The sequence below is a fragment of the Pelophylax lessonae genome (genome assembly GCF_965119305.1).
Source record: "Pelophylax lessonae genome assembly, chromosome: 8".
Taxonomy (NCBI): Eukaryota; Metazoa; Chordata; class Amphibia; order Anura; family Ranidae; genus Pelophylax; species Pelophylax lessonae.
The window spans coordinates 277,069,758-277,097,167 of NC_138775.1; the positions used below are offsets into that span (position 1 = coordinate 277,069,758).

At 44.6% G+C, this 27,410-nt stretch overlaps 1 protein-coding gene across 1 annotated transcript in view; it reads right to left on the reverse strand.

The window, feature by feature from the left end:
- Nucleotides 1-580: 580 nt before the first annotated feature.
- AK4 (adenylate kinase 4) overlaps nt 581-27,410 on the reverse strand; it is a 105,035-nt gene continuing 78,205 nt past the window's right edge. Inside the window, exons 3-5 of the mRNA XM_082265001.1 lie at nt 20,237-20,409; nt 6,346-6,464; nt 581-833 (exon numbers count right to left, since the gene is read on the reverse strand). Of these exons, the coding sequence (XP_082121127.1) occupies nt 695-833; nt 6,346-6,464; nt 20,237-20,409 (431 nt within the window). The 3' untranslated portion in view covers nt 581-694. The remainder of the gene's footprint in view (nt 834-6,345; nt 6,465-20,236; nt 20,410-27,410) is intronic.

Consider the following 27,410-nt stretch of genomic DNA (forward strand, 5'->3'; position numbering starts at 1 on the left):
CTCCAGTTGTGACTTTGCGCGTAGGGAGCCGATCTGCAGACCCAGAAAGAAGACAGGGGTGAAGATGGATGCGGCCGGTAGCGGGGACAACGCTGGCTTCATTATAGGTTAAGTGTCACATAAATGTATACCATGCATACTAGCACATTATGCATTTACTTTGCAGGGAAAAAAAAAAGGAAGAGTTTACTTCTTCTGTGTTTTTGTGCCTACTGTCCTTCTTCCTGAAGGTGGCGCCATAATCCAATGATCAGGGATCTGTGTCCTTTAAAAAAAACCTAAGAGAAATCTCTTTTCTTTATAGGGGATCAGTCACCCCAAAGCTGATTTTGCTGGACCACAAGGTTCCATCTCCAACTAAAATAGGACTTCTGAGTGGACTGACCCTTTAAGCAATAGGCACAGTGTCCTGATTACAGAAGAAGGTTTGCAGCTCAATCAGGGGACTTCATTGGTTGTTGAGAAACAAAGCTTTGCAACACTGAACAAAATCGAAAACCACTTTCTTAAAACATAAGTGCTTAAAGCTTCTAAAAAGAGAAATTATATATATATATATATATATATATATATATATATATATATATATATATATATATATATATATAACAAAATACCATATACAGCATTTTATATAGGAGAACAGAGCACCACATTGATACTGCACACAAAGACCAATAAATAGGTGTTGGCATTAGGAATCCTCGGGGCGGAAGGCCTGGCTCGTGTCCTCGGGGTGTACCGGTGTGATCCGGGTGCTCAGCAGTGTGTAGATATATGGCCAGATTCTGTTGGTCTCTGTCCCTGAGAAGGTGTGCAGGATGCCTTTACTCCTACAGACAGGAGAGATTGTGTAAGTAGAACATCGTTACATTGTTACATAGTTACATTGTTACATAGTTACATTGTTACATAGTTAGTCAGGTTGAAACAAAGACACAAGTCCATTTGGCTCAACCAATAAAAAACAAAAACAGTAAAGAAAACACAACCCTACAATCTCATATACACAATCCTATACCCACAGTTGATCCAGAGGAAGGCGAAAAAGCCCAGCAAAGCATAATCCAATTTGCTACAGCAGGGGAAAAAATTCATTTCTGATCCCCCGAGAGGCAATCGGATATTCCCTGGACCAACTTTACCTATAAATATTAGTACCCGGTTATATTATGTACACCTAGGAAAGAATCCAGACCTTTTTTAAAGCAATCTAGTGAGCTGGCCAGAACCACCTCTGGAGGGAGTCTATTCCACATTTTCACAGCTCTTACTGTGAAGAAACCTTTCTTTCTGTATTTGGAGATGAAATCGGTTTTCCTCCAGGCGTAAAGAGTGCCCCCTTGTCCTCTGTGATGACCTTAAAGTGAAAAACTCAACACCAAGTTCACTAAATGGACCCCTTATATATTTATACATGGTGATCATATCTCCCCCCCCCTTTATGTATTTATACATGGAGATCATATCCCCTCCTTATGTATTTATACATGGAGATCATATCCCTCCTTATGTATTTATACATGGAGATCATATCCACCCTTATGTATTTATACATGGAGATCATATCCCCCCTTATGTATTTATACATGGAGATCTTATCCACCCTTATGTATTTATACATGGAGATCATATCCCCCCCTTATGTATTTATACATGGAGATCATATCCACCCTTATGTATTTATACATGGAGATCATATCCCCCCTTATGTATTTATACATGGAGATCTTATCCCCCCCTTATGTATTTATACATGGAGATCATATCCCTCCTTATGTATTTATACATGGAGATCATATCCACCCTTATGTATTTATACATGGAGATCATATCCCCCCTTATGTATTTATACATGGAGATCTTATCCACCCTTATGTATTTATACATGGAGATCATATCCCCCCCTTATGTATTTATACATGGAGATCATATCCCTCCTTATGTATTTATACATGGTGATCATATCCCTCCTTATGTATTTATACATGGAGATCATATCCACCCTTATGTATTTATACATGGAGATCATATCCACCCTTATGTATTTATACATGGAGATCATATCCCCCCCTTATGTATTTATACATGGTGATCATATCCACCCTTATGTATTTATACATGGAGATCATATCCCCCCCTTATGTATTTATACATGGAGATCTTATCCCCCCCTTATGTATTTATATATGGAGATCATTTCCCCCCTTATGTATTTATACATGGAGATCTTATCCCCCCCTTATGTATTTATATATGGAGATCATATCCCCCCCTTATGTATTTATACATGGAGATCATATCCCCCTGATGTATTTATACATGGCGATCAGAACTGTGTAAGGAAATATATGAAGGATAGAACACCACGATACCCCTTCACTTCCTCCTCCACTGGCCCAGCACTGCTTCCTCCTCTACCATCTTGACAAGACATACATTGTCACCTTCTATACAGATTACTGATCCAGCACTGCTTCCTTCTCCACTATCTGATAAGGAACAATATCACCTTATATATAGATTACTGAACCAGCACTGCTTCCTTCCCTGCTATCTGATAAGGCACACTATCACCTTATATACAGAATACTGATCCAGCACTGCTTCCTTCTCCACTATCTGATAAGGAACACACTATCACCTTATATACAGATTACTGATCCAGCACTGCTTCCTTCTCCACTATCTGATAAGGCACACTATCACCTTATATACAGATTACTGATCCAGCACTGCTTCCTTCTCCACTATCTGATAAGGAACACTATCACCTTATATACAGAATACTGATCCAGGACTGCTTCCTTCTCCACTATCTGATAAGGCACACTATCACCTTATATACAGATTACTGATCCAGCACTGCTTCCTTCTCCACTATCTGATAAGGCACACTATCACCTTATATACAGATTACTGATCCAGCACTGCTTCCTTCTCCACTATCTGATAAGGCACACTATCACCTTATATACAGATTACTGATCCAGCACTGCTTCCTTCTCCACTATCTGATAAGGAACAATATCACCTTATATATAGATTACTGATCCAGCACTGCTTCCTTCTCCACTATCTGATAAGGCACACTATCACCTTATATACAGATTACTGATCCAGCACTGCTTCCTTCTCCACTATCTGATAAGGAACACTATCACCTTATATACAGATTACTGATCCAGCACTGCTTCCTTCTCCACTATCTGATAAGGAACAATATCACCTTATATATAGATTACTGAACCAGCACTGCTTCCTTCTCCACTATCTGATAAGGCACACTATCACCTTATATACAGATTACTGATCCAGCACTGCTTCGTTCTCCACTACCTGATAAGGCACACTATCACCTTATATACAGAATACTGATCCAGCACTGCTTCCTTCTCCACTATCTGATAAGGAACACTATCACCTTATATACAGAATACTGATCCAGCACTGCTTCCTTCTCCACTACCTGATAAGGCACACTATCACCTTATATATAGATTACTGAACCAGCACTGCTTCCTTCTCCACTACCTGATAAGGCACACTATCACCTTATATATAGATTACTGATCCAGCACTGCTTCCTCCTCCACTATCTGATAAGGCACACTATCACCTTATGTACAGATTACTGATCCAGCACTGCTTCCTTCTCCTCTATCCGATATGACAAAACACCATCACATTATATACAGTGTGAGTATTACTTTTTTTTCTATTGTTTATTGTAGAACCATGTTTTTTTGCCCGGTTATGTTTTCCAGATCTCTTCTGGGAATCATAGATATAATAATTAGTATATTTCCAGAAAGCACCGAATAAAAATTGTCACTTTTATCTGGAAATCTAGAAAACATGCCCTGCTGACAACCACGAGGACCAGAGCTGAGAATTTATGCTCCACAATATGCAGCGCTCTCCATCATATTCTGTATATGGACTGCATTGTTTTATTTGATCCTTTTATTTAAATATTATTCTGTTTCTCTGTATGATTTATCCTCCTATATAAAGGCCTGCACAGCGGGATGATGAATGTAGTTTTCTGGGAGAATAAAGGATTTCATAGACTGCCTTCAGAATGAATTTGCAATGGTGCTGGAGGAGATCTTATCCTGAAATGACCCCGTTGTGGAACCGTCGCTCCCCCCCCCCTCCCCCCCTTATCCCATACACCTCTGAGATTCATACATCAGCCAATAGGGATGATTCGGGGACAGAACTCCCTTGTGCTGTGCCGTTATATAACAAACTGAATCACTATACCCTCCAGGAGCTCACACTGCAGTTATTCCCCGGACAGAACATGGATCAAATACAGGGACGTAACAATGTAGCAGAATTCAGTGTCCCGGTCTCCTCACTGTCCCCTAACAAGCAATAAAATATTTCCCTTCTACCCTATGATGTGCTCAGCAATCCCTATGCACTTTCACTATCTAGCACTTTTCCCTTCAGTCTTTCTGATTGGTCACCAATTATGACTTCTCTTGTGCTGCTCTCTTGCTCTGGAACTCTTTTATACAGTATCTCACAAAAATGAGTACACCCCTCACATTTTAAATATTTTATTCTATCTTTTCATGTGACAATACTGAAGAAATGACAGGTTTGCTACAATGTAAAGTAGTGAGTGTACAGCTTGTATAAGAGTCGGTTCACACCGCGGCGACTCAAAGTCGCCCGTGCAGCACGACTTCATCGCGGCTTGCAAACGACTTCTCATAATAGAAGTCAATGCAAGTCGCTCCGACTTCGCCCAAAAGTAGTGCAGGAACCTTTTCCTAAGTCGGAGCGACTTGAGTCGCTCTGATTAGAACGGTTTTATTCCACAGCATGGAGCGCTACTTGTCAGACGACCAAGTCGCCTGACAAGTCGGAGTAGTGTGAACCGGCTCTAACAGTGTAAATTTGCTGTTCCCTCAAAATAACTCTAAACCGCTGTCAACAAACGTGAGTACACCCCTAAGTCAAAATGTCCATATTAGGACCAATTAGCCATTTTCCCTCCCCGGTGTCATGTGACTCGTTAGTGTTACAAGGTCTCAGGTGTGAATGGGGAGCAGGTGTGTTAAATTTGGTGTTATCGCTCTCACTCTCTTATACTGGTCAATGGAAGTTCAACATGGCAGCTCATAGTTACATAGTAGGTGAGGTTGAATAAAGACACCAGTCCATCCAGTTCAACCTGTGTAGGTGTGTGTGGCTGTAATCATCTCACATACCCCTGAATGTTCTGATCCTTGAGATGTACGTCTAAGAATCTTTTGAAAGCCACCATACTTCCTGCAGAAACCACCTCTTGTGGTAGAGAATTCCACAATCTTGTAGCCCTAACAGTAAAGAACCCCCCACATTGCCTGAGGTTAAAACGCTTCTCCAATCGCATTGTATGTCCTCGAGTCCTCATGCAATCCCTTCGAATGAACAGCTTTTTTTCTAAGCTGAGATCCCCATTGAGATATTTATAAATTGCTATCATGTCCCCCCTCAGACGTCTCTTCTCCAGGGAGAATAAATCGAGCGATTGCAGCCGCTCTTCATAGTTAAGGTCCTCCAATCCCCTAATTAGTTTAGTTGCCCTTCTCTGGACTCTCTCCAGCTCCAACACATCTCTTCTGAAGACTGGTGACCAGAACTGGACAGAATACTCCAGATGCGGTCGGACCAGAGTTTTATAAAGTGGAAGGATTATAGTTTTATCTCTGGAATACATCCCTTTCTTTATGCATGCTAATATTCTGCTGGCTTTGGCAGCTGCCGCTTGACATTGCATGGCAAAGAACTCTCTGGAAAAAAGAATTGTTGCTCTACATAAAGATGGCCTAGGCCAGTGATGGCGAACCTTGGCACCCCAGATGTTTTGGAACTACATTTCCCATGATGCTCACCTACACTTCAGATAGAACACCTTTGGGATGAATTACAGCAGAGACTGCGAGCCAGGACTTCTCAACCAACATCAGTGACTGACCTCACAAATGTACTTCTGGAAGAATGGTCAAACATTCCCATAGACACACTCCTAAACCTTGTGGACAGCCTTCCCAGAAGAGTTGAAGCTGTTATAGCTGCAAAGGGTGGGCCAACTCAATATTGAACCCTACGGACTAAGACTGGGATGCCATTAAACTTCATGTGCGTGTAAAGCCAGGTGTCCCAATACTTTTGGTAATATAGTGTATCATATATTCCCCTGAACAGCAATCAATTAATCTAAAAAATAATACCATATTTCTAAACAAAATTCAAGTATGATAATAATTTGCATATTAAAATATACAAGAATGACGTAAATCGCCCCATTAAAAAAGTGATATTTGTATAGAAAATAAAACTTACTTATATCTTTCTATAACTGGCTTGGCAACCCCTTTGTATTGGCGCAGTCTGGAAACTACCGCTTCGGGTTTATCTGCTTCTTGATGGACTAATGGCTCTCCGGTGACATCATCAATGCCCTAAACATCAAACAAAGAAATGTTCAGACAAAGCAAACAGCCAATAATCCTGGTATAATTAGGGCAAAATCAACGACTCACCGCCAATATACCAGTCCCACCCTGGGGTTTGGGGTCCCGGTCTGCTTGGAGGTGCAGGAGCTCAGCAAAACAGTCTCGGTTACCAAATAGTCCACACTACCCCATAGACATGTGCTGACTCCTTCCTGCAAATCCCCCTTGCAGCAGAGGCGTAACTAGAACCTTTATGTCCCCGCTGCAAGAAACCATGAAGGGTCCCCCAGTCCCCCAACCGGGGCCCTTCCCTTCAAGCCTGGGGTTCTTCCCCTTATCCTGGGGCCCTTTATTATGGTCCTGCAGTGGGACCCTTTCACAAGTTCTGCAGTGGGTCCCCTTCCTGCCTTCTTGGGGCCTCCCCACGGTGGTGGAATGCCAGGGCCCGGTCGCAAGTGTGACCTTTGCTATCCTGGAAGTTCACCCACTGGTGTCAGTAGTTTTTATTTTTTGGTATTTTAATTGTATTATGTTTTATCATTTTATTTTATTTTTTTACAATGTCACTGACTATGACTCTGTCCATTCAGAAAAGGAAGGAGCTGGAAAATTACATATTTATGGACCCCTTCCTTGTTCTCTATTGTGACACATCCCCCGCAGCAGCCAGCAGGAGAGGGGAAGGAGCACAGTGGGGAGGGGGGGGGGGGGACCAGGGGAGCACACAGGGGCCCAGAGACAGCAGAACACAAGTGAACTGGATAGGAGGAGTGGAGGGGGCAGCATACAGAGGAACCAATCTCCTCCATTTTCTCCCTGAAGCTACAGGAGAAAAAAGGAGGACAGTGATTTCTCTACATGCTGCCCCCACCGCCCCTCCTATCCAGGTGTGCAGGGGAGCCACACAGTCCACCTGGAGCATGGGGCCCGGTTGCAATTGCAACCCCTGTAGTTAGGCCCCTGCCTTGCAGGTAGGTTAACCCTTTCAAGACCAAAGTCCATGTTTTAAGGGTTTGAAGGCTCTTTCCCAACCAAAGTCCATCCAATACTCCGAATCTGGGGTCCCAAATAAGGATTTACCAATCCAGAGAGTACGGAAACCAGTCCTCTGCTCACCGACTAGACTACTCCGGAACCCTTCGCCCTGCATGGGTGAGAACCCTTGAGTACCAACTCTCTCTTAAAGGGACCACAATAAAAATAGTGGAGAAATATATCTCCAGTCCAGGATCCATCCCTGGCATCCTGTACAATACCTTGATTGTGCCAATGGAAGTATGCCAACAGATCATACCTGGAGGGCAGCTTTAAATTAGTTATATAACAGTTATGATGATGTCGGATCTTTAAAATATAGTTCCATAGTAGTTGAGGTTGAATAAAGACATCAGTCCATCCAGTTCAACCTGTACAGGTGTGTATGTCGGTGCCGATATTCATTTCCCATAACCCCTGAATGTCGTGATCTGTGAGATGCACGTCCCAGAGTCTTTTAACCAGTTCTGGACCGGTAGGATTTGCCCCTTAATGACCAGGCCATTTTTTGCGATTCGGCACTGCGTTATTTTAACTGACAATTGCGCGGTCGTGCGATGCTGTACCCAAATAAAATTGATGTCCTTTTTTCCCACAAACAGAGCTTTCTTTTGGTGGCATTTCATCACCTGTGCAATTTTTATTTTTTGCGCTATAAACAAAAAAAAAGCAACGATTCTGAAAAAAAAAGAAAAAATATTTTTCACATTTTGCTATATAACATTCCTCCCCCCCCAAAAAAATCAAAAAAAAAATCAAGACTTAACATTTTAGGCCAATTTGTTTTCTACTACATATTTTTGGTAAAATAAAAATCGCAATAAGTGTATTTTGTTTGGGTTGCGCAAAAGTTATCGCGTCTACTAACAATGGGAAAGATTTATGTCATTTTTATTGTTTTTTTTTTTTTACAAGTAATGGCAGCAATCTGCGATTTTTAGCGGGACTGCGACATTGTGGCAGACAGATTGGACCCCTAACTGACATTTTTTACACTTTTGGGGGGAGAAGTGACATTACTACAGTAATCAGTGCTAAATAATATGTACTGTTACTGTAATAATGACACTGGCAGGAAAGGGGGTGATCAAGGGGTTAAATGTAAGCCTAGGGGAGGGTTTCTAACTGTATGGGGGCTTGGCTTGTGAAATGATCTGTGATCCTACATAGAAGGATCACAGGCACTCTGTGATCATTCCAGAGAGAAAAACGGTCAGCTGTGTTTACAACAGCAGACCGTTCTTCCCTCTCAGCGGGGAACGATCGCGGGTGCCCGGGGGCAATCGGAGCCGCCGGCCCCGTGCATCGGAGTCCCCGCTGCCAAGTGGGGGCGGGAGCGTGCAGCCGCCAGCGCGCGCTCCCCCCTAGCTGCAGGCGTGCGACCGACGTACAGCTACATCGGTTCATGCAGGAGGGGCTGCCTGTTGCAGTAAATCTGCGGCAGAAGGTCCTTAAGTGGTTAAAAGTAGCCATACTCCCTGCAATAACCACCAATTGTGGAAGAGAGTTCCACATTCTTACCGTCCTTACAGTGAAGAACCCCTTACGCAGCTTAAGGTTAAACCGCCTCTCCTCTAATCTCATTGTGTGGCCACGTGTCTTCTTGCACTAGTTGAGACTAAATCGTTTTTTTTTCCTATGATTGATCACCATTGAGGTATTTGTAAATTGCTATCATGTCCCCTCTCAGGCGTAATAAATGAAGCTCTTGTAATAGCTCCTCGTAATGAAGGTCCTCCAATCCCCTAATTAGTTTAGTTGCCCTTCTTTGGAATCTCTCCAGTTCCAGCACATGCCTTCTAAGGACTGGCAACCAGAACTGGACAGAATACTCCAGGTGTGGACAGACCAGAGTTTTATAAAGTGGAAGGATTATAGCTTTATCTCTGGAATATATCCCTTTCTTTATGCATGCTAATATTCTGCCGGCTTTGACAGCTGCAGCTTGACATTGCATGCTATTAGTCTATCTTCTACTAGAACCCCCAAATCCTTCTCCATCCTTGATTCCCCCAGAGCCCCCCCCCCCCCCAGAGTATAATTCACGTTTATGTTTTTTGCCCCCAAGTGCAATACCTTACACTTCTCTACATTAAATCTCAAATCTCATAGTTCTATAACAATCATATCACTGGAATGCTTCTGAGCTTGTGATTTGTCCAACAATCTAAGTCAAGGTTTTAGCAACAAATTATCAGACAATGCAAGCTTTGTTCCAAAGAGCGCTTTGTCACAGTATTACATTGTAACTTCTTCAATCACCCCGTGTGAGTTCAATTCTCTCTTTCAAAGATAAAACTAAACTTTGTTCATTTTATCTGTTCTATCCGCAGCTGTGGAAAGATTTGATTGACCTTCAGTGCCGGTTCAGACATATGCGATGACAGACATCGAATGTGATTCGCAGCGCACTGCTCTGCAAAGCACATGCAATGTCTGTGCATTGCAAATTCAGCCATACAGATTGTTCATCATTCGGACACAACTCTCACAAGGTCTTTTTTGGGTCCACACCAGAATTGGATCGCATGGGTGTTCACACCTATGCGATCCGATTCATGTCCGAACTGACCGTTCACACTGCGATATGCAAACTAATCTGGGGGTGTCGTTAACTTTGTATTGACACCCCCATCGATTTGCATCTGACAGTGTGAACTGCCTGCGAGTTGAATGTGATGCGGGAACCCGCAGTGGATTTGCAGGGTTCCCGTATTGCATATATGTGAGCCGGGATTCAGCCCATGTTCACATTGGTCTGGTTTGACATGTCAAATCGGAGCCAATTGCTGGCAATGGCACCGTTCGAATCGGTACGACAACGACTTTGCGGCGCTACACCGATTCCCAAAAGTAGATTCTGTACTACTTTTGGCGACTTCGGGGGGCGATTTCCATAGACATCTGTGCAGGAACCCGCACAGGAACCTGTGAAATCGCCCCACGAAGTCGGACTGAAATGCCGGCTTGAAATCATGCGAAATCATCATCACTTAAAAAAAAAAAATCTGCTTGGATCTTGAAGAAGGGGACATACCCTGAAAGCTTGTCCTGAAAAATTGTATGTTAGTGCAAATAAAAAAAGTATCACGGACAGAACTCAATTGTCCCTGTCGCAAGTGCACTAATATGGCTACAATCACCTAAAAAAATCACAAACTCCATAGAAAAGACTTTCAAGCACACCAGACATGGGGGGTTGATTTAATAAAGGCAAATAGACTGCGCACTTTGTAAAGTGCAGTTGCTCCAGAGTTTACTAAATGAGGTAAAGCTCCTCTTTGCAAACCATAAAAAATAAAATAAAAATAGAAAATTAAAAAAAATATATATTTTTGCTTGCACAGGATTGGATGATGGAAGTCAGCAGAGCTTCCCCTCATTTACTAAGCTCTGGAACAACTGCATTTGCAAAGTGCACAGTCTATTTGCCTTTAGTAAATCAACCCAAAGGTGTCCATAGATTTCCAGAATGTTTAATAAGACCCCTTTCCCTCAAGTGGTGCACTCAGCAGACCCTGTTTTTCTCAGTGGGGATCGATCCGCCCATCCCCGCTGAGCGGGCGGATGACCGCTCCGTCTTCGCTTACTTTGCGGAGACAGAGCTGTCAGATCCCCGCTCTCCTCTATGGGAGATCGGATGAAAATGGACCGCCTGCCCATTTACATCCGATCCTCCAGACAGATGGAAAATAGGATCGGATGGAAAATAGGATCGGATTCCATCTGGAATGCATGGACAGGATCGGATCGGATAGCAGCGGGTGCCAGCAGAGATGTCACCGCTGACATCCGCTGCCCCATAGGGGCGCATGGAGCATCCGATCCAGTTTGCCTGAAAAACTGACAAGACGGACCGGATCAGAAAGCCCGTGTGAAAGGAGCCTAAGGCTGGATACACACTATACAACTTTTTGTTGTTAGATTTCCTTTAGATTTACCTTCAACTATGTAGTGCAAGGGCCTGCCTGATTGCATACAAATTGAAAGTGTTTAGATTTGACCTCATATTATATGGTTTTGGTAAGTCTAGAGGAAAAAATCGAAAGACAATTGTATAGTGTGTATGGCCTATAAGGCTGGATACACACTATACAACTTTTGTTGGTAGATTTCCTTTAGATTTACCTTTAACTATGTGGTATAAGGGCCTGCCTGATTGCATACAAATTGAAAATGTTTAGGTCTGACCTCATATTATATGGTTTTGGTAAATGTAAAGGAAAAAAACAATAAGATTATATAGTGTATATCCAGCTTAAGGCCCCATTCACACTAGTGCCACTTGTCCCGCGATTTTGGACCGCAAAATCGCATGACAAGTCGTTTTCCATTATTTTCAATGAGCCCCATTCATATCAGTGCGTTTTGAAGTCGCACCGACTTCAAAGTAGTTCCTGCACTACTTTGCCTCGATTTTAATGCGTTTTGAGGTATATAGCCTTGCCATTGCTTTCAAAATCGCATCAAAATCACGCCGCGAAATCTCGGCAAAATTGCGGTAAAATTGCGTTGCATAAGTGTGAAAGGGGCCTAAGACTGAATGGATTTATACACAAACAAACCCCACATCTATCTTTCAGTGGGTTTACTGTATACAGTTTTTTTTTTGCCATTATTTTTTATTTTTTTATTGTGAATCTGTAGCAATGTGTCTTACCTGAGATTCTGACAGTAAGGGCTTGTTTAGACTTGTGATTGGGGTGGCCGTAAATACCGTAACATGCAGCTAAACCAAGATTTTAGCACACCCCCCCCCCCCCCCCCAGGGTGCAAAGGCAAAGCTGTGTAAATTTTAAGACTGGATGGACAGAAATACAGATCTTTGGCAGGTAAACCTCATTGCCCATATGTTTTTATCTTTGCTTTTAGCGGAGTTATGCTTTTCAAAAACTGCACACAGCAAGACATGCTAAAGGGCCATACACAACAGAAGATTTTCTGAAGACTTTTTCCTTTAGATTTACCAAAACCATATAATATGAGGTCAGACCTAAACACTTTCCATTTGTATGCAATCTGGCAGGCCCTTGTACTACATAGAAAAGGTAAATCTGAAGGAAATCTAACCACAAAAGTTGGATAGTGTGTGTCCAGCTTTAAGAATTGATTCTGGCTTTTCATCCACGTTAATGTATGGGAAGCCATTCATCAATGAACAGGGCAATGCCTTTAAACCTATCTCATGTTCAGTACAGTACATAGAGACTAACGTGCACAGCGTTTGCTTGTAACTTTTCACACCGGTTTGGTGACGCTATAAATTTTTCTGAGTTACAATACAACCATTGTAGGGCTAAAATATAACCTCAGTCTAACCAGCAATTGGGTGTTCTGGTGGTTAAAATTTGAATGGCATAAACTTGAGTTATTTATGTTGAACCCCAGCCAGATACAATAATCCAGTTATGTTTCCTCCCTATGTTCGAAGCTCTGGGGTCAGTGCAAGAAAACAAGGACTGACAAACAGAACTGACGGATGTAGATAAATTTTATAGTCTTCATAAAATGTCAATTGCAATACTGCAATACCAGGTCTGGTCTGCAGATGGCACTGCAGACATGAAATCCATAAAGCAGTTATAGACCACTGGATGTTTTCTTTTTGTACCCTGCAAGTTAATGTCATAATGTGCTAGTATGCATCACATACTAGCACATTATGTTTAACTTACCTTAAAACAAAGCCCTTACAGCACTGAGATACCAGCGCTCCCATCTTCATCCCATCTTGCTTCCAGGTTCGCAGATTCAGTCTCTGTGACTGCGCATAGGAGCCACAATTTACAGCACAGGGCTCTAAAGGAAGGGTTTGGGTGGCCGTTCCTTCAGAGCGCATGTGCCAGTGATGTTACTGGCTGCATGTACAGTAAACATCTCCTATATGGTGCAGATTTAGGAGATATTTACAGTACCTATAGGTAAAATTCAGAGATGGAGGTTTACTTCCACTTTAAAAAGTGTATGGTAGGCCCCTTTCACACATGTGACCTAAAAGTAGCACGATTTTACCGCAATTTTTTTGCCCCGATTTTGACTGGACTTGAAGCAATGCCTATGTCTATGGACCTCAAATTGCATCGAAGTCAGACCAAAGTAGTGCAGGGACTCCTTTGAAGTCATTGTAACTTTAAGTCGCACAGATATGAATGGTACTCATTGGAAATCATGGAGTACATCATAAGAGCTGCAGGATTCTGGAAAAAATGAGTCTCAATTTTTTTTTTTGCTTAGAATGAAGATAACGACTCATTGATCTCATGATTCTCAGCATAACATCATCTTTTACATTATACAAAAAAATTAGGCTAACTTTTCTGTTTAGTTTTTTTCTTTTTCATTCATTAAAGTGTATTTTTTTCCAAAAAACTGAGTTTGAAAGACTTCTGAGCAAATACAGCGCGACATAAAAAGATTGCAACGATTGCCATTTTATTCTCTAGGGTCTCTGCTAAAAATATATATAATGTTTGGGAGTTCTAAGTAATTTTCTAGTAAAAAATACAGATTTTAACTTGAAAGCAACAAGTGACAGAAAAAGGAATGGTTGTAAATCCTCTCTTATAACTTGTACTTCTAGGTGAGCCTTTAATAAGGCTTACCTATAGGTACTGTAAATATCTCCTAAACTTGCACCGTTTAGGAGATATTTACTTTTAATGCAGCCGATGACGTCATCGGAGCATGCGCACTGAAGGAACGGCCACCCGTGCCGTTCCTTCAGAGCCCTATGCCATGAACGACGGCTCCAGCGTGCATGCGCGGGAGTGATTTAATCGCGCCTCCAGGCCAATCAGATGGTTGGAGGACACAAACCAGGACGGCCAAACATGTCGGCCGTCCGGTCACTGAGTGGCGGCACTGCGGGGGCTTTGTTCTAACGGAAGTATTTCATAATGAGCTAGTATGCTATGCATACTAGCTCACTATGCCTTTGTCTTACAGGGTTTTTTATTTTTTTTTGGGAGGGTTTACTTCTTCTTTAACTGCCCTCACTTAAAGCGGTTGTAAACCTAAAATAAAAAAAAATAAAAAACCTGCAAGACAAAGGCATAATGAGCTAGTATGCATCGCATACTAGCTCATTATGTATTACTTACCTTAGAACGAAGCCCCGACACGGACCCCCGGACACCGCTGCGGGCGCTGACATGATCCCACGGCGTCTCTTCCGGGTTCGGCGGCTCCGGCGCTGTGATTGGCCGGAGCCGCAATGACGTCACTCCTGTGCATGCGCACGGGAGTCATTTTCCGGCAAGCTTCCAGCAAGGGAAGCTGAAGGTCCGCCGGACCTTCAGAGCGCATGCGCCGCTCGCGTGAGCGGCTGCATGCACTGCAAATATCTCCGAAACTGTGCCGGATTAGGAGATATTAATTGTACCTACAGGTAATCCTTATTATAGGCTTACCTGTAGTTAAAATTGAAATAAAGCGGCATACTACCGCTTTAAAGACCGAAGTTCATTCCTTTAAGAGCCGGTTCACACAGGCGCGACCCGACTTTGTCGGGGCGACCTGTGAAGTCGCGGTGCGCAGCTCACACCGCGACCTCGGAGCAGCCGGCACGGACTTCATATCATTGAAGTCAATGCAGGTCGCTCCAGGTCGCCCCAAAGAAGCTCAGGACCCTTTTTCTAAGTCAGAGCGACTTGTGTCACTCCTATTAGAATGGGTCCTGTGCTAATCTATGGCAGGCGACCAGCGGCGACTTGTCAGGCGACCAGGTCGCCTGACAGGTCGCCCAGTGCGAACCGGCTCTTATGGAAAACAAAGAAATGATACATTGTAAAACATTGTGTTTATAGCTATCTAGCAACCTTAACAATGTTGATAAACATTTGCCAGAGGCTCTTTTTTTTGACAGCTGTGAGTGAGCAGAGAACAGCTCTGCTCTGTATGAATCAAGGAAATTCCATTTTAAGATCACGAGGGGGGGGGATGTGAATCGAGATTGCGATTTTTTTAACGATTAATTATACAGCTCTACTTATCATACGACTTTGCAGTCCCAAGTCAAAGGACAAATCGCACAAGTGTGAAAGGGCCTTAACCTTGACCATGGAATTCTCTTTTTTTCTCCCTTTTGATCTGGTAAAGTGAACATTAAGGGGTTGATTTACTAACGGTAAATAGACTGTGCACTTTGCAAAGTGCAGTTGCACTCTGCAAGAGCATTTGCTCCAGAGCTTAGTAAATGAGCAGAAGCTCCATCATCCAATCATGTGCAAGCAAAAATTAGATTTTTGCATTACCGTAAAATCCATTTCTCTGATGTTCATTGACAGACACAGCTCCTGATATTCTTAACCATTGGGTTATACTGCCCCCTACAGGAGTAGGACACTAGGCAGAAAAAAAGTCTGGCTACGCCTATGGGCAGTCCCACGGGGTATACTCCCTCTCTTTGCTATATTTTTGTTACAAGCAGTGTCAGAGAAAATAACTCCACAGAGGGGTGGGTGCTGTGTCCGTCAATGAACATCAGAGAAATGGATTTTACGGTAAGTCAAAAATCCCATTTTATCTTTCGTTCATTAACGGGCACAGCTCCTGATCTTCTTAACCATTGGGATGTCCCAAAGCCGTGTTAAACATGAGGGGTGGGAACAGCGAAAAAATTCCCAAACCTAAACAGTAGCCAACCAGGCAACAGGGGCTCAACCAAAACAAACTGGAGCCTACCTGAAAAAAAACAATACACCCTCAAGGAGGAGTAAGTCCTCTAAACAGCAGCCTGCAAAACCTTGCAGCCAAAAGGAGCATCCGCAGATGCCAACACATCCACATTACAGAACTTTGTGAAAGTGTGCACCGACGACCAGGTGGCCGCCTTGCAAACTTGCGTCATTGAGGCCTGATGACTGAAGGCCCAGGAGCTACTGAGCCCCCGAGAAGAGTGCACCTTGATAGAGAAAGGAGGAACCTGACCCCTTATGGAATAGGCCTGAATCACCGTCTGTCTGATCCATCTGGGAATGGTCGCAGAGGAAGCGGACAACCTTGTCCGAGACCAGCCGTAAGCACAAATAGTGAGTCTGACTTCCTAAAAGACCCCATAGCTGCCAGGAACACCCTAATTGCCCAAAGCATATCCAAGGCATGCAAGGCAATTTTCTTAGGATGTTTTGGCCTGGGACACAGGGAAGGCAACACAATGTCTTCATTCAAATGGAAATCAGAGACCACCTTTGGAAGGATTGACGGACAGGAGCGAAGAACCACCATATCTCTGAACCACTAAGTAAGGTGAATGCCAGGATAACACCGCCAGTCAACACAGTGTCTTCATTCCCACCTTCTGAGACAGCATATACAAGTGAATCTCCCAAAGAATCTCAACAGTAAACTTCTGGAGGACCGAAAGCACCAAACTGAGGTCCAAAGGAGGCAATGGAGACCTCACTGGGAGGAACCAAATGGTGAACACCCTGAAGAAATCTATGCACCAGGGAGTGCGTGACCAAGGGTGATTAAAAGACGACTGCCAAAACTGACACCTGGCCTTTGATGGTACTTAAGGCCAATTTCTGTTCAACCCCCCGTGAAGAAAGGTCCAGATTTGAGCCACCGAGAAGGAGTGAGGATGAACCCCAAGGGACTCACACCACGCGATGTACGTCTTCCATATACGATAGTAGATCTTCCTAGAAGTAGATTTCCTAGCTTTTAAACACTGATTCAGACCAACCCCTATCCTTCAGTACCTGGCTTTCAACAGCCAAGCCGTCAAAGCCAGCGACTGTAAAGCAGGATGGAAGATTGGCCCTTGGGACAGCAGATCCTCCCTGAGAGGAAGTTTCTAAGGAACGTCAATGACCAGCCGCACCAGATTGGCGTACCAAGTCTGGCGAGGTAAGTTCGGGGCCACTAAGATGACCGTAATGCCTTCTACCTTGATAGAAGTCCCTTCTTGCTCCGTAGAAGTCTTGGCAGAAGCTTGAGGGGAGTGGAAGGCGTAAATCAGACGATACTGACCCCACAGGGCCACCAGCGCGTCCGCCAGAGGATCCCGTGACCGTGGCATAAACCTCTCCATCTTTCTGTTGATCCGAGACGCCAACAGATCCACTTCGGGATGCACAACTGATGAAACACCTCCGGATGAAGAGACCATTACCCCTAGTACAACGCATGCCAACTGAGGTAATACACCTACCAGTCTTACACTCCGGGAATGTGTACGGCGGAAAGGGCTGGAACGAACGTTCTGCCCACCTCAGAATGCCGTCTACCTCCAGAGCCACCAGGACACTTCTTGTGCCCCGTTGGTGATTGATATAAGCCACGGCTGTGGCATTGCCTGATTGAATACGCACTAGACATCCTTGGAGATGATCCGTCCAATGTTCCAGGCACAATCTGATTGCTCGGAGCTCCAGGATATGGATCGGTAGTCTGGACTCTTCCAGGGTTCAGACCCCCTGAGCAGAATTTCTGCTGGCATTTCTGCTGGCATCCGTGGTGACCACCGTCCAATACAAGGGGAGGAAGGATTTACCCTGCGGAGCTCCGGAGAATGAAGCCACCATATCAGGGACTCTTTTGCACCCCGGCTCAGCTGGATTTGGTTGTACTGAGTCTTGTCCCATTTGATCAAAATCTCTCTCGCAGGAACCTCGTATAGAACCATGCAAACGGTACTGCCTCGAAGGTAGACAACATCAGGCTCAGCACTCGTATGCAAGTGCAGAGGAATGACCATCTGCTGGACAGCAGGAGGCGAATTGCAGCATGCAGTTTCTGGAGTTTGTCCAGAGGAAGGAGCACTCTGGCTAAGGCCGGGTCCAGAGTCTGACCCAGATAGTCTAGTTTTGTGGAAGGAACCAAGGCAGACTTATGAAGATTCAGAATCCAGCCGAACCTCCTCAGGGTCCGTATGGAGATCTCCAGGTTTTCCACCAGCGCAGTAGGAGACTCTGCTCGCAGAAGAATGTCATCCATGTAGCCCAGGACCACGATCCCCTGCTAACGTAACAATGCTAGCACCAGGGTCAACACTTTCGTGAAGACCCGAGGAGCGGAGGCAAGATCAAAGGTTAACGCCACAAACTGATAATGCTTCTCTCCCACAGAAGCGCTGCTGACCGACACACACATATTGGAATGTGAAAGTAAGCATCCTTAACCACTTGCCGACTGCCTAACGCCGATCTACGTCGGCAGTCAGCCCCTCACAGGCAAAGTGACGTAGGGCTACGTCACTAGCTTGTGAGGGTCTAGGGAGCGAGCGCGCGCTCCCGCTCCCGCGTGGTCACGGACCCCCCCACGCGTGTGACCGGCAGACCCGATGTCCGCCGGTCACTCGGCGATCGGCGGGGGAGAGGGAGAATGTCAGGCAGCTTGTGTAAACAAGCCACCTGTCATTCTCCTCGGTGTAAAGACACTGATCACACGGATCAACTATGTAGATCCGTTGATCAGTGTCCTTACAGCTCAAGCCACAGCCAATCACAGTAGAAAGCACGCCCCTAGGGATACACACAGCCCCTCCCTCCCAAATAAAGTTAACCCCTTCACTATCAGTGTATTTTTACAGTAACAGTGCATATATATAGCACTGATTACTGTAGAAATGTCACTGGTACCCCCAAAAGTGTCAAAAATGTCAGTCAAGGGTCCGATCTGTCCGCCCCAATGTCGCAGTACCGCAAAAAAAAAAAATCGCAGATCGCCGCCATTACACGTTAAAAAAAAAAAAAACAAAAATGACAAAAATCTTTCCCTTTGTTAGTAAACGCGATAACTTTTGCGCAAACCAATCAAAATACGCTTTTTGCGATTTTTTTAACCAAACATAGGTAGCATAAAACAAATTGGCGGAAAAAGTTAAAAAATTTTGATTTTTACATTTTTTTTTGGGGAATTTCATATAAAAAAATGTGAAAAATATTGCTATTTTTGCAAAATTGACGCTCTTTTTTTGTTTATAGCGCGTGATCAAAAAATCGCACAGGTGATCAAATACCACCAAAAGAAAGCTCTGTTTGTGGGAAAAAAAGGACGCCAAATTCGTTTAGGTACAGCATCGCACGACCGCGCAATTGTCCGTTAAAGTCACGCAGTGCCGAATCGCAAAATACCCCCTGGTCGGAATGGGGGTAAAATCTTCCGGGGCTTAAGTGGTTAATGTTGATGGAGGCAATAAAATCCCCCTGATGCAGGGAAGCCACCACCATGCGAACAGACTCCATTCTGAACTTCTGTACCTGCACCTGACCTTACCTCCTCCCAGCAACAATAGACCCCCATAACAAAATACCACCCCAGCAACAACAGATCTCCCAGCATCGAGCATCAATAGACCCTCCAGAAGTCAACAATAGCCCTTTCCCTCAACAGTTGATCCCTCCCAGCAACAATTGACTTCCCAGCAACATAAGGCCCCCAACCAACAACAATAGACCTACCCTACAACAATAGACCCCACAAAAAAAAAAAACAGATCCCCACCAGGAACAATAGACCCCCCAGCACATCTTGCCATAAAATACATTCATTGTTTGGAGGTGCCAGAACTGCGTTCCCCCATGTTCCTGCAGAAAAAAAGCCCTGTCACTAGGTATATGTAAGGGTTTAAACCCACTAACTAGTGACCGGCTCACTACCTCTGCTGGAAGTCTGCTCCAAGCACAAGCTACTCCTTTGGTAAAATAATACATTCTGAGGTTAGTTTTGAACTTTCCCTGCAGAGCATATCCCACAATTCTATCCATGAACGGGAAGTGTTATTTTAGGGTCCTTACAGACACATTTGGAGGATTGAATTCCATGTTGTAGACTCGTCCGCTGGGCGGGTGGATCCACCGCGTGTTCAGACGATCTTTCAGCGTCTCGAAAGGGATATTTAATGTTATTACTAAGTCCAGGTCATAGATCTTATCCAGCGCCTCTGCCTGCGTCAGGGTCCTGGGGAAACCTGGAGAACAAAAAGAGTATTTCAGGTGCGTTACAAACAATCTCTGCTATGGTTCATCATTGTGTACCTTCACAATCAACCACCAGGCTCCATTCACATTTCTGTGATTTATCATGCAACTTTGAATATCAAAGTCGCATGACATATCGCACTCCATTCTTTTCAAGGGCATTCGTTCACATCAGATTGACTTAAGGTCGCAGCAACTTTGAAAAGGTGCCTGCATTACTTTGGTGAAACTTTTGTTGAGACTTCGGGGTTGATTTACTAAAGGCGAATAGACTGTGCACTTTGCAAACTGCAGTTGCTCCACAGCTTAGTAACTGAGGTAAAGCTTCACATTGCAAAAAATATCAAATCACTTGCAAGAAAAAAAAAAAAAAGTATTTTTGCTTGCACGTGATTGGATGATAGAAGTCAGCAGAGCTTCCCCTCATTTACTAAGCTCTGCAGCAACTGCACATTGCAAAGTGTGAAAGAAAAAAGTGGACCGCGCTCATAAAGAAAAAAACAAATTGAATATACACGGGCAAGGTGAAAATTGTGCTCAAAAGAAAGTCCTAAAAAAAGTTTATAAAACTCTGTTTTGATAGACATCAAAGGAAGTATTGACCCCCATTACAGGTAGTCAAAACAAGCTGTGGCTCAGGATAAAAATCGCTGTCCTGATAAATGGAGTTTCTACTTTAACCACTTAAGCCCTGGAAGATTTTACCCCCTTCCTGACCAGGGCCTATTTTGCGATTCGGCACTGCGTGACTTTAACGGACAATTGCGCGGTCGTGCGACGCTGTACCTAAACAAATTTGACGTCCTTTTTTTTCCCACAAACAGAGCTTTCTTTTGGTGGTATTTGATCACCTGTGCGATTTTTTGATCATGCGCTATAAACAAAAAAAAGAGCGACAATTTTGCAAAAATAACAATATTTTTCAGATTTTTTTATATGAAATTCCTAAAAAAATAAATGTAAAAATCAAAATTTTTTAACATTTTAGGCCAATTTGTTTTATGCTACCTATGTTTGGTAAAAAAAAAAAAAAAAAAAAAATCGCAATAAGCGTATTTTGATTGGTTTGCGCAAAAGTTATTGCGTTTACTAACTAAGGGAAAGATTTTTGTCATTTTTGTTTTTTTTTTTTTTTTAACGAGTAATGGCGGCGATCTGCGATTTTTTTTGCGGGACTGCGACATTGCGGCGGACAGATCGGACCCTTGACTGACATTTTTGACACTTTTGGGGTTACCAGTGACATTACTGCAGTAATCAGTGCTATACATATGCACTGTTACTGTAAAAATGACACTGGCAGTGAAGGAGTTAACTTTATTGGAGAGGGAGGGGTTAAGTGTGTCCCTAGGGGCGTGTTTCTAACTGTGATTGGCTGTGGCTACTAGTGTAAGAACAGAGATCAACGGTCCTACATAGTAGAACCGTCCGATCTCCATTCTTACACAGGGGAGAATGACAGGTGGCTTTGTTTACATTAGCCGCCTGCCTTTCTTCCGATGTAACGGAAGATCGCGAGTGCACACGCGCGTGGAGGAGGGTCTGTGACCGCGCCGGAGCACGCCTCCGGCGGCGCACGCTCGCTCCCTAGGGCCTCATAGGCTAGCGACATAGCCCTACATCGCTTTGCCTGTGAGGGGCTGACTGCCGACGTAAATAGTCGTGCGGCGGTCGGCAAGCGGTTAAATGCCATGAATCGGGGTCACCAATAGATAATAAGGATATCCAGATAATGTATGTAGGGGAGAGAAGAACTCCTCTTATGGTGTAGTACACAGGCATCAAACAAGGCCTGCGGGCCAAATGCGGCCCCCCCAGGCCATTTCATGTGGCCCTCGCACCTCTCCTGCAGCTGCAGCACCGCCCCGCCCCCCCTTGTCTGCCCCCACCTTGTCTAAGTAGTTGGCAGCAGAGAGGACAGAACTCCTTTGCCAGATCCTGTGCTTCTCTATGCAGCTGCAGAAAGGCTCGTCTTTGCCCACCCCCCCATCTCAGCAGTCTGTAGCAGAGAGGAGGGCAGAACTCCTCCTACAGATCCTGCACCCCTCTGTGCAGCCACAAGACCATCTGGTCTCTGCCTCTCCTGGTCTCAGCATTCAACAGACTCTGGAAGATGACTCCAGCCCTCCTATGGTTCTTCCCAGATCCACCCGCATCTTCTTCCTGGCAGCAGCACAAGGTAAGGGGGTGCACTGTGATGTAAGGAAGGGTGGGTGACTCTTAATTCTGATGGTGGGGGAGCTTTTGACATCTCGTGTAAGGGGGTGGGGTGCTCTGGACATCTAACCGGCCCTTTGAGGGCAACCATAATGCTGATGCGGCCCGTGATGAAATTGAGTTCGACACCCCTGGTGTAGTATGTCAAATAACCACTTATTAAAATTTAGTAGTAACTCACAGGTAAAACCGCAAATATCAGCAAGACCGGAGCTCTTTCCAAGCAGGGGACGCCGTTCCGCGTTCCACAGGCCGGAAGTGACGTGGATGCGTATCGTAGTCCCGACGTGTTTCGTCAGCTTGCGTCTGATGTCATCAGGGGACATATGACAATTTGGCACAACTTTCACCTTGCACGTGTATATTCAACTTATTTATTATTTATGAGCGCTGTCCACTTTTTTCTTTCACATATCAAGCCGTTTGCTTTCGGACAGGTCGCTTTAAATAATATTTTTTAATCTTAAATTTATTCTATATATTTAATTTTAATATAGTTAATCCTGTGCACAATTGCATAAGTGCATTTTGCACTACTTATCACATTGCAAAGTGCGCATTCTATTTGCCTTTAGTAAATCAACCCCACTGACCCATACAATGTAAAGTCGGATCAAAATTGCACCAAGAGTCACACTGGAAATCGTGCGACTTTGGAGATGCGCTAATTTGATTGGAGCCTGAAGGATATATAGAACATGGGATCAAAATGCACACAAGGGGGTTGATGTACTAAAGGCGAATAGACTGTGCACTCTGCAAGTGCAATTGCTCCAGAGCTTCGTAAATGAGGTAAAGCTTCACTATCCAATCACGTGCAAGTAAAATTAAAAAAAAATAAAAAAAATGCATTTTTGACTGCACAGGATTGGATGATGGAAATCAGCAAAGCTTCCCCTCATTTACTAAGCTCTGGGGCAATTGCACTTTGCAAAGTGCACAGTCTGTTCGCCTTTAGTAAGTCAACCCCAAGGTATCTTTTCACACGGTGGAGATTGTGATGTCACCGCCACTCCTCTCCACCTCATCCAATCAGTGAATAGCTTGTATTCATTGAAAAAAACGCAAGGGTCTCCAAACTATGGCCCTCCAGTTGTTCAGGAACTACAATTCCCATCATGCTCTGGTCATGTCTGTGAATGTCAGAGTTTTACAATGCCTCATGGGATGTGTAGTTCCGCAACAGCTGGAGGGCCGTAGTTTGAGGATCAGGAACTACAATTCCCATCATGCCTAGTCATGTCTGTTAATGTCAGAGTTTTACAATGCCTCATGGGATGTGTAGTTCTGCAACAGCTGGAGGGCCGTAGTTTGAGGATCAGGAACTACAATTCCCATCATGCCTAGTCATGTCTGTTAATGTCAGAGTTTTACAATGCCTCATGGGATGTGTAGTTCCGCAACAGCTGGAGGGCCGTAGTTTGAGGATCCCTGATATAAGGTGTTCTTTCAATGGTGGCAGCGCCCCTCTGTGGTCAGTGTGGAAAAGGGAAGTTTGCAGATTAGAGAAAACGGAAGGATTCCCCCATGGTTTTTTTTTTTTTGGAAGCAAATAACTCTTGAAAACAAAATTGTGTAATTTGTATAATTCTATTTGAACAATTTATTAAAAAACTTCCACATAGGATAAAATATGAGCTCTGGTTACAATACTTTCCCATCCAGTATAACAGGAAAAAATTGCGTAAAACAATTCATGGAACGTTACACAATCACAACCAAAATTGATACCAATGGTTGTGATTGTGTAACTTTCCATGATTTGTTTTAAATATTTTTTTCCTGTTATACTGGATGGGAAAGTATTGTAATCAGAGCTCATATTTAATCCTATGTGAAAATGTTTTAATAAATTGTTCAAATAAAATTATAAAATTTTGTTTTCAGGAGTTATTGCGGTGAGGTTACTGCAGAGCATTCCACAGGACGGAACCTCCCAACTATCTGCTTCAGTGCCAACATTTTTGGCAAAACACAAGCCTACACCCCACCCCCGCTGTCACACAACCATCACTGCACATGGAACCGAACCAGAACATCAACACACCAAATGTTAAAGGAGCAAAGCCATGCACGGCTGCGCTAAATGCAAAAAATACAGGATGAAGCACCCTGAAATGCAGGAAAGTGTGTGTGTGTGGGGGGGGGGGGGTAGTTTTAGGGCAAGGGGGTTTGGGGAATGTGACCCTGTAACAGCAGCTGCAGAGTGGCACCCTTGCCATCTCTGTGGAAGCAGTTGTCTCTCTGCAGAGGTCTGACACGCCTCCTACTAAGTCAGACCTACAGATCTGCAGTCAGCAAATCTCATGCTCTCCCCTGATTGGAGAGCTCTGGCTCTAAGCAGCAGGCAAGATGAACCTCTGCAGAGAGACCACTGCTTCCTCACAGAGAGCAAGGGTCACACTGTACAGCTGCAGGCAGGGGGCAGTCTTTTGCCTATGCAGCCAATCAGTTCTTATTACAGAACTCATTGCTGGTCATGGCTTGGAGACCGAGATAGTGAGACCAGGAGGTGCCCGTTCCAACTAACAGATAAGTATTTCATCCTCATCACATTATATTTTTGAAGAGGGTAGAAAAGGGAGGGGGAGGTGGGTCAATCTTTATATAAAGCTATTATAATTGTTTAGGCAGCCTATAAATGGAATAAAGTTCAAGGAGGACCTCAGCAGCGTGAGAACGTTGAAAAGGCTGAAAGTCCTGGAGGATACACAGGTCAATCTTTATATAAGGAAGAGAAAAGCTCAGCGCCTTCTAAGTGCAGCAGTTTGGTAACTTTAATGTGGGTATAATAAAAACGTACTCACAAGGGTAAGCTTGTTAAAAGCATGTGGAATCAACAGGGGGGTCTGAAGATCGCAGTCCTGAGGGTCCGTGGTGGTGATCTCCCCGCTGGCTCTCACGGTATAGAGATTCCTGGGTGGTGTCCGTGGTTTTCCGGGCCTGAAGAAGGAGCGCATGCTCCGCAACGCGTCACCAATTATGTCTCTACATCATTACCAGGAAGTGACGTCACAGTCTGTCGGAGTTAATCCCCTGCGTTCCACGGACCCAGGAAACCACCCAGGAATCTCTATACCATGAGAGCCAGTGGGGATATCACCACCAAGGACCCCCAGGACTGTGATGTTCAGACCCGCCGTTGATTTTAACAAGCATACCCTTTTGAGTGCGTTTTTATTATACCCACATTAAAGTTGCCAAACTGCTGCACTTAGAAGGCGCTGTGCTTTTATCTTCTTTGTTTCTTCAGAGTTGCTTCTATCTCCTCCACTAGCAGGCGCTACATTGAGAGCATCCAGATTGACTGTCCACGCGTATGCTCTTCCCCTTCCAATGACTGTCCATGCGTATTCTCTCCCCCTTCCCATGACTGTCCATGCGTATCCTCTCCCCCTTCCCCATGACTGTCCATGCGTATTCTCTCCCCCTTCCCATGACTGTCCATGCGTATTCTCTCCCCCTTCCCATGACTGTCCATGCGTATTCTCTCCCCCTTCCCATGACTGTCCATGCGTATTCTCTCCCCCTTCCCATGACTGTCCATGCGTATTCTCTCCCCCTTCCCATGACTGTCCATGCGTATTCTCTCCCCCTTCCCATGACTGTCCATGCGTATTCTCTCCCCCTTCCCATGACTGTCCATGCGTATTCTCTCCCCCTTCCCATGACTGTCCATGCGTATTCTCTCCCCCTTCCCATGACTGTCCATGCGTATTCTCTCCACCTTCCCATGACTGTCCATGCGTATTCTCTCCCCCTTCCCATGACTGTCCATGCGTATTCTCTCCCCCCTCCCATGACTGTCCGTGCGTATTCTCTCCCCCTTCCCATGACTGTCCATGCGTATTCTCTCCCCCTTCCCATATTTATCCACAAGTTGTTGAGGTGACACTGCAAGTTTCTGCGCCAATTACCTTCTTTGTTTTTTTTCAATCTTTATATAAAGCTACTCAGAATCCACTGCAGCAGATAATTGCTCTGTGGGCCAATAAGTTTTACTGTTCTGCACCAGATTAACATGTTACAGGCACTGGGATCTAGAGGGAAGCTACCCAGGATCCACTGCAGCAGGTCATTGCACTGTGATCCAATAAGCTTTACTGCTCCACACCAGATTAATGGCACTTTTCCACTGCAAGTACCGGCTCGGCTCCACTCGGCCCTGCTTGGCCCAGCTTGGCTCAGTTTGCTTTTCCACTGTGTGATACGAGTCGGCACGTTTCAGCACTGTATAGGCTCTCCTCGGCTCGGTTTGCTTTTCCACTTAAGTAGTAAGTGGGTGGGATTACAACGATTCTCTGACCAATCAGTGGCTAGTAGTGACAAACAATCAAGGCTGCATGCAAAGGATTGTGGGATATGGTATAGGCCAGTGGCGGCCGGCCGATAGGGGGCACAGGGGCGCCGCCCCCCCCCCAAAAAAAAAAAGAAAGGAAGAAAGATTAAAAAAAAAAAAAAAAGTCAAATTTTCGCCCACTAGGGGGCCGGACTGTGTCCTGGGTATGGGGGGGGTGGGGTTTTTGACCCCACCCTCGGCCAGCAGAGGCGCCGATTGGCGCTCTTCAGGGGGTCATCGGGGCGCAGAGCAATGCGCCCGACACTCCCCACTTTTCGGATGTCCGGGCTGTGATTGGTCCGGACTCCAGCCTGGACCATTCACAGTAGGACATCATCTGGTGACGTGACGCGTGGGGCGGTGCACCGCCCCGGCGTCACGATCACCGCTTCTGCCTTCCGACTTCCTTCCCGCCCGAGCACAGTGTGTCGCACA